Genomic DNA, 14,419 nt, shown 5'->3' on the forward strand with positions numbered 1-14,419 from the left:
CAATCGATACTATCGATAGTACTGATACTATCGATAGTTTTGAGCTATCGATAGTAGTAAATTGTGCAATAGTATTGTTCACGATTTCTTGGTATAATGGGTCAGTCAATGGGCTTATTGGATTACGAACGAACGACGAACTAAAAAAATGGATTGTACAAAGCGCCAATAGATAACTTGAAAAGTATTATAACCAAACATCTAGTTCTCTGTCATCCACTATAATATTATTGATAAAGCAATACTATCGAGAAAAAGGTCACTATCGATGGGACGATATTATCGATAGTATCGACACTATCGATAGTATCGATAGTTCGTTCGATATTGAGCTTCGATAGTATCGACACTATCGATAGTATCGATAGTTCGTTCGATATTGAGCTTCGATAGTATCGATACTATCGATGGTATTGCTATGTGTCGATAGTATTTACGCTTATAGGACTATCGATACTATCGATAGTATCGACACTATCGATAGTATCGATAGTGCTATCGATACTATTGCTTTTCCCCAACTATCGATAGTTAATCGATAGACTATCGATAGTGGACTATCGAGCGGCAACACTAGTCGCGCTCCTTGGGCCGGAGCGTTCTGACGTGTGCTCTACGCTCGATTTTCCTTCATACCGAAGTGAAAGTTGCTCTACTTCATTAAATTTAATATTTTTGTTAATTGATTATTTTTATCTTAGTTTTGTGCAAATATTCGTATTTTTAAACATTTGATTTCGATATGGAAAATAAACGAAAAAAATACGCGTGTAACTACTAGAAAAAAAATATCTTCGAACATAAAGTTAATGAAACCAAATAGATTGCAAAGGTGATTGGCAACAATTTCTTTATTTTACGGGGTGTCAGTAAAGGGATGTATATTTCTTTAAAACTAAAGTAAGCTCATAAATTTTCTTATAATATATTTTTTATTGAAGTTCCAAAAATGTTTATTTTTCGTTTGAGAAATACGAAATATAATATAAACTTGTATTGAGAACTTGAACTTCCCAAGTTCATCCGGGGAAATCCCCATACGGGGAAAATGATTTGTTTACTCCAAAATTATATGCCGAGGTGTTTTAATTTTTTCTTCTAGTCATTTTCAACGTAGCGGCATGTTGTTTGATTATTAATTTTGTAACTTAAATACAGGATGTTGGTTTTATATTCTGATCTTACAGACGCGCTGACAAATTTAGTCCGCCATTTCTAGTTTAGTCCACCAACTCTAAGTACCAATATTAAAACGAATGGATTATCATCACATCATCAAAACTCAGATGTAATGGAAGATCACAATAACATAGAAAATTCAGTGGGTGTTGAGAACTAAACAAACACAAGTAACAGAGACGCGAAGAATAAAAAAAGAGGACGAAAACGATAATTCATTGATGCTTTCCCTTTTCGACGTATTGTTAGGGTACATCACCAATCTGCAAAAAACAAAACTGATGATTCCCAATTGCTGATTAAAAATGAAAAACAAATAATCGACAACAGTGGTGAAAATTTGCTGATCACAATGAAACATCCTTCAGTGGTAGCAGATTTACTCATTTAAAATGTATCGGTGAACAGTGTAAAGGAGAGGAGGACAGGAAAACATTATGAATGTGGATGGTGGATTGTATACAGGGTGTAATCTTTAAGTATGTGCAGGCGATTATGACGTTATTATTGCAGGTATCAAAAAACTTAAAACTGATATCGAAATTACTTTACCTAATGAGCAAAATGACAATAATAACTTTTTAAAAGTATAACGAGAAATATCTAAAAAATTTACTTTATACATTCCCATATCAAAAAGGGAAAATGGGACTAGTAGAAGTTAAATGTCTAATTCCGGCAAAAGACATGAATGCGGAAGATGCGGTTAAAAAAAAATTTAATATCTGAAATACAATGCAAAAAATAACACTTTTGTCATAGATAAGAATCATGACTATTTTTTCCAAATTCAGGGACAACTAAACGTTGCAGAAGCAGAAGTCTGCTTATTTGCTGTTTGGACTGGAGTGAATCATTCGTTAAAAATAGAATATATAAAAAAGTATGTAACGTTTAGGCAAAATAAAATGATGGACCATTATCAAGATTTTACATAAATTGCCTACTATCAGAATTGATTGATTCGAGACTTCAGCATTCGATGTCCATCAAGGACCCATCCTATATCATTCAAGCGATTGAAAAAAAAGAGATAAATCCAGTGCAACCGATAAAGCATCAGAATGCTAGCAAAAGATTTATTAGGTTTATCAATATAAATCTATATAATATTATACATAATATAATAAATCTGTAGAAGACGCGAAGACTGACATCCGCGCGGACGGAGTCGCGGGCGGAAGCTAGTCAGAAATAAATATCTTTTGTTTTCATTTGTGTATTTTTCTATTTAATAATTTTTTAACACAAACATTACATTTCTTTTATTATATACAAAATTTGTTTATCCGTTTTATTAGTTAAACTGAACACCTAACTTTCACTAAGAAACTTAGGTCGAAAAAAATGTATAGAGTTATGCATTTTGTATGGAAAGCTTATTTTTTTTTATATTTCGTCCAAATTTCTTTGTAAAAGTTGATCAGTTATATAAACATGAAGTTGAAGATATCAATAGAAAGTATTCGCAAATTTTGTGTACTGATAAAAAAAAATCACCCGGTGTAATTTTCACGAAAATTGTTTCAAATTGTCATTTTTGGTACTTATTACGAATATTAAATTATGCATACGAATGATTTAATTTTTAAAAATGAAGTGGAGCAACTTTCCCTTAGTACATTTGTATTATTTACATATAGGATGACAGGATGCATTTGTTTGCACTACTAGACCAAGCCCTTAATGTTTCTATTATTGATCCTGTGTATTTCTTGATTTGAAGCAAAAATTTTACGTTTCATGTGATTATTACATTTTTTTTGTTACAACCTGAAACGAAATGTCCGTATCCTCTATTAATAAAATTAATCCTACTTCCTACTAATAATAAAAATGCAAAAGTTTGTGAGGATGGATGTATGTGAGTTTGTTACACGAAAAAAGTACTCGACGGATTTAGATGAAACTGTGTAAGTTTAATATACACCGGAAAAACACATGAGCTATAGTAATACTTGACTTTACCTGAAGCCTAAGAAATAAAACAAAATAGCTACAAAAATAAATTTATTTTAAAAACATGTCTGCAACAAAACAATTTCATAAAACACATATTACTTAGTGCAAATAACATTAACACAGTGCTTATAAATTCATGTCAAATTTTAATAATTGTACTATAGTTCGATAAATTCACAGCACCTTGAAGGGTCTTCTTCTGTAAATTCTGAAACAATAGATTGCATTGATTAATAATATCAATATGAATTATTTTTATAAAGAACTAAAATATTTTCGAACCTTGAATCCTACTACTAAGGCCTATTAAAACACCCGATTACTTGAGCGGAGCGGCAACGTCGCGTCAACCGCATGTTATGCGTTTTTGTACGTTCGGTCATTTTCGTATTGCAATTGTCAATCGAATTTCAAAGGAAATTCGTAAAGAGAAGCTATTGATCTGGTTACCTTATGTGGCGGTTTAAGCTTGTATCGTAGAGCTAACTAGTATTTGTACACAACATTCACAAAACAGAAAAGGATAATAATAATAATTTCTTTATTGCACACCAAATAAAATAACAGAGAAGGAAACAGCACAATAAGAACATTGTACAAAAGGCGGTGTTATAACTTACAAAAATTATGTGTATAAAAAATACAAGCTAGCTTATTTCCAGATCTCAATCACTAAGACGTATTAACCATAAGGAGAATTACTCACCTTTTTAAATATAGTCGCTAGTAATAAATTAGTTTTCTTTATGCTCTCCTTTTTCAACTCCTCTTTCTTTCGCACGACTTCTGGCAGTGATTTGTAGATTTTCTCTGAATGTTTTTTCATAGCACGTTCACTTATAAATTTCGGCGCCACTGAAAGTTTAGGTAATATAAAAATAAATACAAAGTTAAATTTGGATTTTTTTTTCTATGATTTGACATTAATAATTTTTTTAATCTTATATGATGAAATATTGGATTGGTAATATTTAAGATAATTAATATGAAAATTTTTACGTACATTTCTTAGTCCTAAGATCCTTGCTAAGCGCTTTGGCGAATAATCGTAACTCTGATTCAGATAATTCCCTTAATTCTGGTTGGTGGGCCACCTGCATTGACAGCAGCTCGCGTTTCGCCGCCCTTTCGTTTGCTCTGAAATATAAAGAAATGCGACAAAAACATTATTGTCATTGAAAGTACAGTTTAATTCATTTCATATCTAAAATATCTCTTAATTTTCATATGCTGTGTCTACTAATAAAAACTTTAGGCAAACTCACCAATCCTTGTTACTTCACTTTGAATAGAATGTATATTATTACAGTGATTTATACAACTAGCACAATAATTTATGCGTGCACCTAAAAGGAACTTTTGTTAAACCTTATCCCAAATTTATAACAACAAAATATAAAGACACAGTTACCTCCACAGTACATATTACAATTTTCCATACGAGGATTAGTATTGCATTTAGGAGTGTGTACAACAATCATATTCATTCTAGGAGATGTTTCATTTGACCTGAAGTAAGAAAAATTGGTGAGTATTCGAAACTAAAAATCTAAATCAACTTACCGACTCTCATTCACTATCTTAAGACAATTCTGACGCTCAGAGCACCTTTCGACGAATTCTGGTCGATTTCTTTCCAGATATTCCCTCACTGTTAATGCTTGGGCTTTTCTTAACATCTCATCAGTACTAGATATCTCACTATCATTCGGAAGGCTCTTCGATCTATGTACTCTTGCACTTTGCGGAATATTGCTTTGCAATTCTCTTTCGAATTTCGCAGTCATTTCTCTGAACGGAACATTGTCTGTTTTTCGCTTTGGTACTTTAATTATAATATTGCGAAGTTGACGGGGATTATTATCGCACGTCGTTTCTTCGCTGACTAAGCTATCGCTTTGTAGTATCAAGTTATATGCTACGCATTTACGTTTAGTTTTCTCAGCATTTACTTTACTTTTATGGCATTTATAACCTTTGCAATAGCAATGATGGACGCGTCTGCATTGATCGCAATTTACCGATGTACTACTGGATGCTTCACATTTCCTACTTGTATGTGACTTGCATTTCTTTTGATGGTATTTTTCACATTCTTTCTTTATTTTGTTTAGGACTTGGCAAGCAGCCGAGTCAGTGGAAGTAGTAGGCATATCTGTTGATGTTGGGTCAGAGGACTCTATATGAGATTTTTTCGTCTTTTTATTTGTAAGCTGTATTCCCTTGTCTACATATGTTTTTGTTGGTGGTGTTTGGGGTATTTGTTCCTCATTTACTTTTTTATTCTCACAATTTGATGGTTGTGAGACTTTGCGTTCCTGATCAGTATTATCTCTACTATCTTCTGTATCTAGTAAGTAGTTTAGAACTGTTATTAATTCTTTAAAACACTTTCTTCTCTTACTCTTTTCAATGTCTCTTTTTGAGTATCTTTTAGTTATATCTTGAATCAGATCAATTAATGGGTCTTTAGAAGGATTTTCATTTGTACTATCACCTGAACTTTTCGAAATACTTTTAGAGCATGTGGTTTGTGAATCACTATCAGAAGTAGCTTTAGAAATTGAACAAATCTTACTTATTTTGGAAGATCGTTCAGTACTGCTTGTTTGTTTTTCTTCAGTTTCAGTGGAAACAGCTTTAGCAATATCTAGATCGTCACATATATTTTGACTTTCTCTATTGTCATTTGCAATTGGATCAAATGATACATGAGAAGCCTTTTCCATCTTTCCTGTGTCAGTGTTAGAACGCAGTAATGGTTTTTGAGGATTAGTTTGTTCTCTTTTGGGATATGTATTAAATTTCTTATCTTCAACCATACAACCCACTTGACAAGCTTTTCCTGCATTATTTTTATTACAAGTATCCATACAAGTTTCGTTATTACATACAACTGTAGTTTCCTTGAGAGGTTCTTTGAATACATCAAGATTGGTTGATTGCACACCTTTAGAACATTCTTCTAGTAAGGATGTAGAATTGTCTACTGTTAATGGTTTATTAGTAACAGTTTCTTTTGATTCGTGAGTTATAAATTCTTGATTTGACTTGTTTGATACAGGTGTATCTATTTCCGCAGTTGATGATGATTCAGAGTTGCCCAAACTTACTTTTAATGTCATATTTGTTCCCTGAATTGGGATTGTAAAATTTTTAAGCTTTGGCATATTTACTTGACTTCCAACATTGTTGAAAGTACTGAGGTCTACATCTGATTGAATTTCTTTATCCAGTCTCAAAACAGCTAAAGATTGATTTTCCGAAATTGTTCTCGGAGATTTTTGCTTACTGGTGACTTTATCTGTACTTTTATCTTTACTATGAGATGGAGTATTAATTTCTTCTATACAAGTTTTGATACTATTCTCTGAAGTCAAGGGTGAAATTTCTCTACATTGTTTGCTTATTAATTTTGCACAATCTTTGTTGTCAATTATTACAATATCAGAGAAAGAAGGATCAGCGATTTTAGGATCAATACTTATTTCAGTCTGAGTCCATCTGATAGCTTCATGTATAATTTTATTTGTTTGTTTTTTTGGTGATTTATCTTCTTTTAAAGAAGGAATATTGTCAGAACATGATGTAACACTTTTCGAGCTAGATTTACGACGCAATATTCGCTCCAAATCTAAATTTGTTTGTGATGATTTCGAACTAGAGCTTTCTTGTGTGTTTGTACATTTCTTTTCATGAGGTTGATTTTCAATACTAGCTTTATTCATATTATAATTTGGTATTAAACTAGCAGGGTCATGATCTCTACCACAATCCATATTAAAACAAGACTGATTGTATGATTGCAGATCTTTGTTCTTAATTTTGAGACCACTGTTTATAAAATGTGTACACCTACATCTGTAAGCATTATCAGGCTTATTTTGAGCAAGTCTTTCTAGACAAAAACAAGTATGTTGATTATTTTTACTTGGCAAATCAGGTTTGCAAATATTTGGATGACTACATTTTGGACTTTCTTTATATTGATCTTTTATTTGGTTCTTATCACAACATTGTATATTCACTTGCACTGAGCTATCTGTTACATCTAATTTACCATGGGATGTATGATATGGACAACAACAATAATGTTTTTCATTTTTACTGCATGAAGCAGTGGCGCCTTCTACTGGGTCTCTGTTTTTTAATTTCATATTTTTCTTTTGACTATCAGATGCACCAGATGATAATGTAAAAACTGAATGGCTTCTTTGCTTTCTTATTGGATTTATGTCATTCATATGTAAATGAGTATTACTTCCACCTTCCAGTCTACTAGCATCACCAGACCCATCATCATAGTTATTTCTAACCAAGTCTTTCATTAAATCTTTTATTCTATTTTGAACCTTTTGATCAGATTGGTTATAAGTATTGAGTCGCATATCTGAGCCAACTAGTTTTTGTTTAAAAAGCAATTCTTTTTCTTTCAAATGTTGTTTATATGCCTGTTCTCTGCGTAAAGCCTTCAGATATTTTTGATAAAGCTCTTCAGATGATGTTTTTGTATATTTTTCAGATATATCTGAATCAGTATATGTTGCATGTACTTTTGCAGAGGCAGGATTTATAGGAATGTCATTATTTATGACTGAAGGTAGATTAGGAGTACTTTGTGATGTAGAAGGTAAAACATTGGAATTGAATTTATCTGTACGTAATATGGATTTCTTTGGTTTCAGAACTTTCTTGTCACCAGTGTCATTTTGATCTGATGTACTTGTTGTGGTGTGATTGCTTCCTGCTAAGTCTAGCTTTTTACTATCAAAACTCAATCCAGAAAGAAAATCTGTCGTACTTTCGTCATCTTTGTATTTACTTTTTAAAAGCCTTTGAACAATTTCTTTAATGAGCTTTTTCTTGAGTCCTTCATCAGTATGTTTTTTGTTGAGAGTAATTTTAAGTAAGTCAATGCTTTTTTCTAAATCTCTAACAAATGAATGTTTATCTTTGCTTGAGTCAGTGGTGTGTCCAGCACTAGATTCTAAGCTGGATTTGTTGTCACTTCTAACTTGGGAAACATTGTTTTGGTTGTGGTCATTATTAATTTGATTCTGGTGATAAATATGTGCAGGCATGTATTCAAAACTCTCTGCAGCTGATATTTGTTCCCCACTTTTTTGGACTTGATTTGATTCTATATGAGCGATAGCCTGCCTTTTCTCTTTAGGTTTTCTTCTCACTTTTCTCAACTTCTTCCTTCTAATCCTCTTTTTCAAAGTATTTATATTAACATGCACTGGAAACTTTTGCATTGTGTTTGCAGGAATATCATTTGAGCCACTACATTTATCCTCTTTTGTCAAGGTTGTCTGTATTTCTTTGTCAAATTTTACTTCTTGTGTCATTTCTGTTTCAACAGATACCTTTTCAGGAGAACATGTTTTAGTTACATTTTCAATATTAACTTCACCCTTTTTATCCACATTGAAGGTGATGTGTTTTGTGAGATTCAAATTGAACGCTTGACTAGTTTCTGGGATCTGAGGCAATGTTAATTGGACATGATCGACATCTTTGTTCAGTATTTTCGTAGTTTTCTTTATAAGATCTTTTCTGCCCTTTGATTTGCTATCACTTGGTTCAAGAGGTGTAGAATGTGCTGTGGGAACCCCTAGATGACTACTGTGTTGTGTGTCATTGAAACAATACTGTTGTTGTAGCGCCAGTCGTTCTAATGTGCTTAAACTTGACGCTGATGTTTTCTTATCACTCTCATTCCCATATCCCACATCAGCCAATGAATCCCATTCTAGTTTACGTTGTGATGTGACGCTACTAGTTGGTGAAAGTGGTTTATTCATAGATGTATCTAGAGTCCCATCTTTAGCTAAAAACATAAAGAAATTACTATACATATATAAAATCAATGATCAATATATCCACATTCATTTTGTTTCTATCTTATTTGTATATAAACACTAAATTGAGCTTAAATAAACTTGACTGACTTACATTTCAGTGAATGAACATCGTCTGAGTTTTCAGAATCATTATCAGAGTTTCTTTCTTCAGGTACTTCATTTATAATTGGTGGTGAATCAGATTCTGCCATCTGCACAGTTTCTCTCTACAATAGCAGTAAAAGACATAAAAAGTTAAATGCTACACAATAAAGTTCATTTATGTTTTATATATAAGTTTACAGATCAGATTTTAAACAAATTAAATTACTATGACATGACCCACTTTTAAAGTATGAATAAGTAGTTTATATAATTCACTATTGTAAACAACATTAATTATATCATAAGTAACATTTAACAAACTTACCGGGATTTGTGAACCAGAGGGCTCTGGTATTGAACACTTTATGGAAATCCTACAAAGTTCTGTTGAAGATTCACTCTTTTTTTCTCCAGAGTCAGAAGAATCACTCAATGCCTTCATTTTCCTCCAAAATGAACTACTCGGATCCCTTATCTCATTTTGTGCTGTTGATAAGGAAAAGAACTGTTCCAAATCCCGTTTCTTTCCAAACTTTTTATAATATTCTAGTATTAGATTATTTACAGCTGAACTTTTTTGTAATGCATCGTAATATTCACCTCTTTCTTCGTCTTTCTCCATCTCAAATAATGAGTTTTCATGGCAAAATAAAACACATATTTTACACAAACAACTCGTTATTAATTTCCTTTTCAACAAATTTGTTTGAGAATTTAATAAAAATTTAAAACCATAACAAACATAAAAACGAAATTTTCAAAACAGTCAAACGCTTTCTGCATATTTTTGAAACCGAATTCAAAAGTGTTGCCATTTACTAGGTTTTTAACACAGTATTTATATCTATTATCTATTTCATGGTTTCATGGAATGTATTTGAATTTCCCTCGGGATTTTCCGTGTTCCCAACTACCATTGATATTATATTATAGAATGTGTATAAAATGGCTTGTTTATATTAGAAGCTTTTTTGTTTAATAAGAAGTGAAATACAAAACCAGTTATTTCTTATTAAATGTTCAAACCTTAGAGCATTAAACCAACTTCAAACAGTTATTTTAATACTCACGTTTATTTAAATAACAATTATTAGTTTTGTAAAATAATAAAAGGTCACACCCATCATAAAATTGGCGAAAAATGCATTTGAATAATTTTTATTACGTTAAAATATATGTTAAAGTATTTTTTGCTATTCTATAGTCGAAATTTTATAACGTAGGTAATCTGTGACGTGTTTTAACTTTTAACGTTGACAATTTTATGTCACCTGTCACTGTCAATTTTTTTTAAATCGTCTACTCTTTGTGGGAGTCTGGGAGTCAAAAACTTAGAGCATTTAGTCAAAAATATTTCTTTTAAACTGATAATTTAGCAAGTGAAAAGGATAAATTGCATTTCGCATAAAGATGTCTCGGCAAACTTCTAGGCTTGATGCGAAAAAAGTCGTAAGTAGAGACGTCGACTACATAATAGATATACTCAGACGAACTTTTCTACAAAATCAATTGTTTTCATTGTATTATTTCAGAATTCAGAGTTACTAACACTTACATACGGTGCACTAGTTTCACAAATGTTGAAAGAAATCGATAATACAGATGATGTAAATAAACAGCTAGAGAGAATCGGTTACAATATGGGTGTGCGGTTGATTGAAGACTTTTTAGCTCGGACAGGTTCAAACCGATGCCTGGAAATGAGGGAGACTGCAGATAAAATACAGCAAGCATTTAGGTATGTAGTAACTTTAAACTAATTCGTTTACTATGCTCATTGGCTACAATCCAATGTTTCCTATTTTTAAAGCCCATATCACTGCTTTATTATATTCTAACCAATAACTTAGTAAGAAAAGTTTTAATTAAAAACTCAATTATCAAGAACAGACAGTGAAATATAGTTTAGAACATATGAATTCTCTTGCACTGCATAAACAGAAAAAAAAGCAATTTGCTACAGAAATGTGCAGCTATCTATTAAGAAATAAAACTGAAATGTCTCTCTTTGTTCCCCTGACTACGCTCAGTGTACGAAATGTCGGGTTAATAATAATTTTAATGAATAAAACACATCTTAACTTATAATTAACTAGCTGCTCCGCGCAGTTTCACCCCCGTGGCTTCACTCCTGTGGGTCGTAGCGTGATGATATATAGCTTATAACCTTCCTCGATAAATGGGCTATCTAACACCGAAACAATTTTTCACATCGGACCAGTAGTTCTCGAGATTAGTGCGTTCAAACAAACAAACTCTTCAGCTTTATAATATTCGTATAGATATGAATAATTGAAATTTCAAATCCGTTTTAATATCTTTAATTGCTAAATTGATAATACTTGCATTAAATCAAAAACAAGAAAATAGCTTTCTATTTATTCATACAATGCACAACAAACCAAATAAAACAATCCATACTAATATTATAAATGCGAAAGTAACTCTGTCTGTCTGTCTGTTACTCAATCACGCCTAAACTACTGAACCAATTTGCATGAAATTTGGTATGGAGATATTTTGATGCCCGAGAAAGGACATAGGCTACCTTTTATTGCGAAATATGTACCACGGGCGAAGCCGGGGCGGACCTCTAGTAATGTATATGTACTATTCGTTACATTCCAGACTGTACCTGAACATGCAGCCAACCGTCACAAGCTGGAGTAGTGCAGGAGACGAGTTCTCCCTCGTCTGGGACCAGTGTCCCCTCAGCGAGTGGGTGGAGATGCCCAACAATGGGCTGAAGTACTGCGGCCTGATACCAGGAGCTATAAGGGGGGCGCTGCAAATGGTCCAGCTTGATGTTCAGTGCTGGTTTATACAGGTATGTTTTAGCTATGAAATGGTTATGTTTGTTAGTGCTAGATGTTATAATTTCTGTTGTATTTAATATTACTGAAGTTGATCTAGATAAAATTACCCATATGCAAATAAATTGGCATTACTCCTACTATTATACAAAATAAAAATATATTAAATGTTTTTGAAAATATTTAGTGTTTGAAAATTTTAAACAGGTACAAATTCTTTCATACAAAGTTAGATCTTATATATGTAATGTGCAATATGCAATATTTTACTTGAATAAACCTCTCAAATTTACAAATAAAATACACATTTGACCTATGAAATATAAGTAAGTCTAGTTCATAATTAATTCACCATAATATTTTCAACAATTATTGAATACCAAAAATATTATTTTACATTGAAATTGATTGATTGGAGTAAATTTATATGGATCAATATTTTTATTTGCAAGTAATTTGTATAAGTGACCTAAATCTTTTACATTATGTTTTCCAGGACCAACTAAAAGGTGATGCGGTAACTGAGCTAAGAGTGAAGTATATAAAGAGATTGGAAGATGCAGTCCCAGCTGGTGAAGATTAAGGGATATTTATTTATTTTATATAGGGTTCAGTCTCATACAGAATATATAAAGGCTAATTCACACTGTAAAGTGTAGTAACTGATGATTATTTTCTAAGATAATTTGTATATTGAGCAAAACTATATGATTATATTTGAGTATCTTTTGTAAAGGTAATGTATGTAAATGGTATGTATTTATTAGTTCATATTTGTTTTTGGAATATTATCTGGATATTTAGTGCTAGTCACAACAACATGTCATAATATGTTCTGTTTAGGTTGTCTGTTAGTTATAATGACAACAAATTGTATGGAAACATTGGTAAAAAGTATAAATTTTTAATAATATTTATAAGCAACTAACTAATCCAGCTTCAACCTTAATGAAAAATTATTTTCTAAACAAAAAGATATAAAGCGTTAGTTTTATAATTGGTTGAAAATTACTGGCCACTCGCCTTAGAAAATCAGAAGTAATTTGTCACATATTATAATCTATAAATTACTGTGACTGTTATAAGCAACATATTACATAGGTAATAGAACGTGATCATGTATGATGTCATAGTTTATCTGAAAAATAATAATATACATTAATGCCTGATTTTTTTAAGATAAGATAGATGCAAGTATTTGCCTAAAGGCATTTTTCCCGTCCGCATAGTCCAAATCCTGCATAGTTCCCGTTCCCATGGGATTTCCGATATAAAACTTATCCCATATCTCTTCTCAGGTCTTAACCTATCTCTGTACCATATTTGAATTCGTAACTCCATGCAATACTTTTTGAGATTAGCCCTGACATTCATACAAACTGACAAATATTCTTAATACTGTATTTTTGGCTTCAATATCGAGTGTAGATCACGCCCCAATTATTATTATTTTAATTAAATATTCAATGTACAGTAAGTATTGACTGTTACGATTTTGTATTTTTCAAAAAAGCACCATTGCAAGAATCAAGTTTTTCTTATGATTGTACATAAAAATCGGAATGTGTGTAAGTATGTCATAATAATTATTAAGTTGATAGCAGGGGCGTGCACAGAGTTTTTGGCCAGGGTAGGCAGAAATATTGCAATGATAATAAGTCATAAAAACTAATATTTCATATTGCAGTACTGATATTTGATTGTAGATACATATAGTATTTCCGCAAAATAATGGAAAACATATCACGAACATAGGTCATATTATCTATAAAATAATTGTCAAAGTACCTAGGTATGATATCCTAACTAGTATTCTATATTATGTAATTAATGATTAACTTTACCTTTGTGTATTACAAATTCCGGTATAGATCCATTTCCTATCACCCGGCCTATCGGCCTTTTTCCTATCACTCTCTGTTTGATAAAAGTTTATTCATAAAACAAAAATAATTTGGAAAATCCAAAAGTGCACGCCTCATAATTTTTTTTTAATAAATATTTATTAATTATTATTTTTGTTTATTTAATAACAATTAAACCACATCGAATCAGACCCTGAAAAATGAAAGGGTTCTATTCCTGAGCATACTCAAGCGTAAGAGAAAAAAAAAGACTCGATTAGTAAAGTATTTTGGTCGCTATCGTGTTAACAAGAAAAAGGATCCGCACATACAGACACACGGACGTCCAAGACAGAACTTTTTTAAACTGTTTTTTAACTAGTTTAAATAACAAAAATGACATCAAAAATATCATGAACGTTAAAAATAGTGTTTTTTCTTAATATGTGTGTGTATGTATTATCTTACAAGTGCAATGTATGATACATAAAGACATTTTAAGTTTGAAAAATCAGATGTTTTGCGCGAAGTGACAGTAGTACTTGAGTAGTACCCACCTCAACGCTTTGCTTATGAGGCGTGCAATAAGAATTTTTCGTTAAATTAGGTATGCCTTATTATCTTACAAAATACACTGATGATATACATAATCTATTTAGTTACTCTCAAA

General features: G+C 31.7%; 2 protein-coding genes across 3 annotated transcripts; one reads left to right on the top strand and one right to left on the bottom strand.

The window, feature by feature from the left end:
• Positions 1 to 3,176: 3,176 nt before the first annotated feature.
• Positions 3,177 to 9,882, bottom strand: LOC149478761 (uncharacterized). Of its 2 annotated transcripts, XM_089709148.1 has the most exons (7): positions 9,693 to 9,882; positions 9,418 to 9,578; positions 9,100 to 9,214; positions 4,705 to 8,974; positions 4,145 to 4,278; positions 3,848 to 3,996; positions 3,177 to 3,349 (listed from the first exon to the last, which is right to left on the bottom strand). In XM_089709148.1, the coding sequence occupies exons 1-7, from the start codon at positions 9,712 to 9,714 to the stop codon at positions 3,281 to 3,283; spliced, it is 4,920 nt and encodes a 1,639-aa protein (XP_089565274.1). In that variant the 5' UTR covers positions 9,715 to 9,882; the 3' UTR covers positions 3,177 to 3,280. The 2 variants fall into 2 exon arrangements, with proteins under 2 accessions (XP_089565274.1, XP_089565273.1); XM_089709147.1 differs by having other exon boundaries at positions 9,418 to 9,882.
• Positions 9,883 to 10,381: 499 nt separating this feature from the next.
• On the top strand, positions 10,382 to 12,844 carry Bet3 (blocked early in transport 3). Its single transcript, XM_089708396.1, has 4 exons — positions 10,382 to 10,541; positions 10,625 to 10,830; positions 11,721 to 11,919; positions 12,402 to 12,844. The coding sequence occupies exons 1-4, from the start codon at positions 10,503 to 10,505 to the stop codon at positions 12,486 to 12,488; spliced, it is 531 nt and encodes a 176-aa protein (XP_089564522.1). The 5' UTR covers positions 10,382 to 10,502; the 3' UTR covers positions 12,489 to 12,844.
• The last annotated feature ends 1,575 nt before the right edge of the window (positions 12,845 to 14,419 follow it).

This window comes from Colias philodice, chromosome 21 (genome assembly GCF_061535455.1).
Source record: "Colias philodice isolate Cphi_HAF_F1 chromosome 21, ilColPhil1 Martin Lab GWU primary, whole genome shotgun sequence".
Taxonomy (NCBI): domain Eukaryota; kingdom Metazoa; phylum Arthropoda; class Insecta; order Lepidoptera; family Pieridae; genus Colias; species Colias philodice.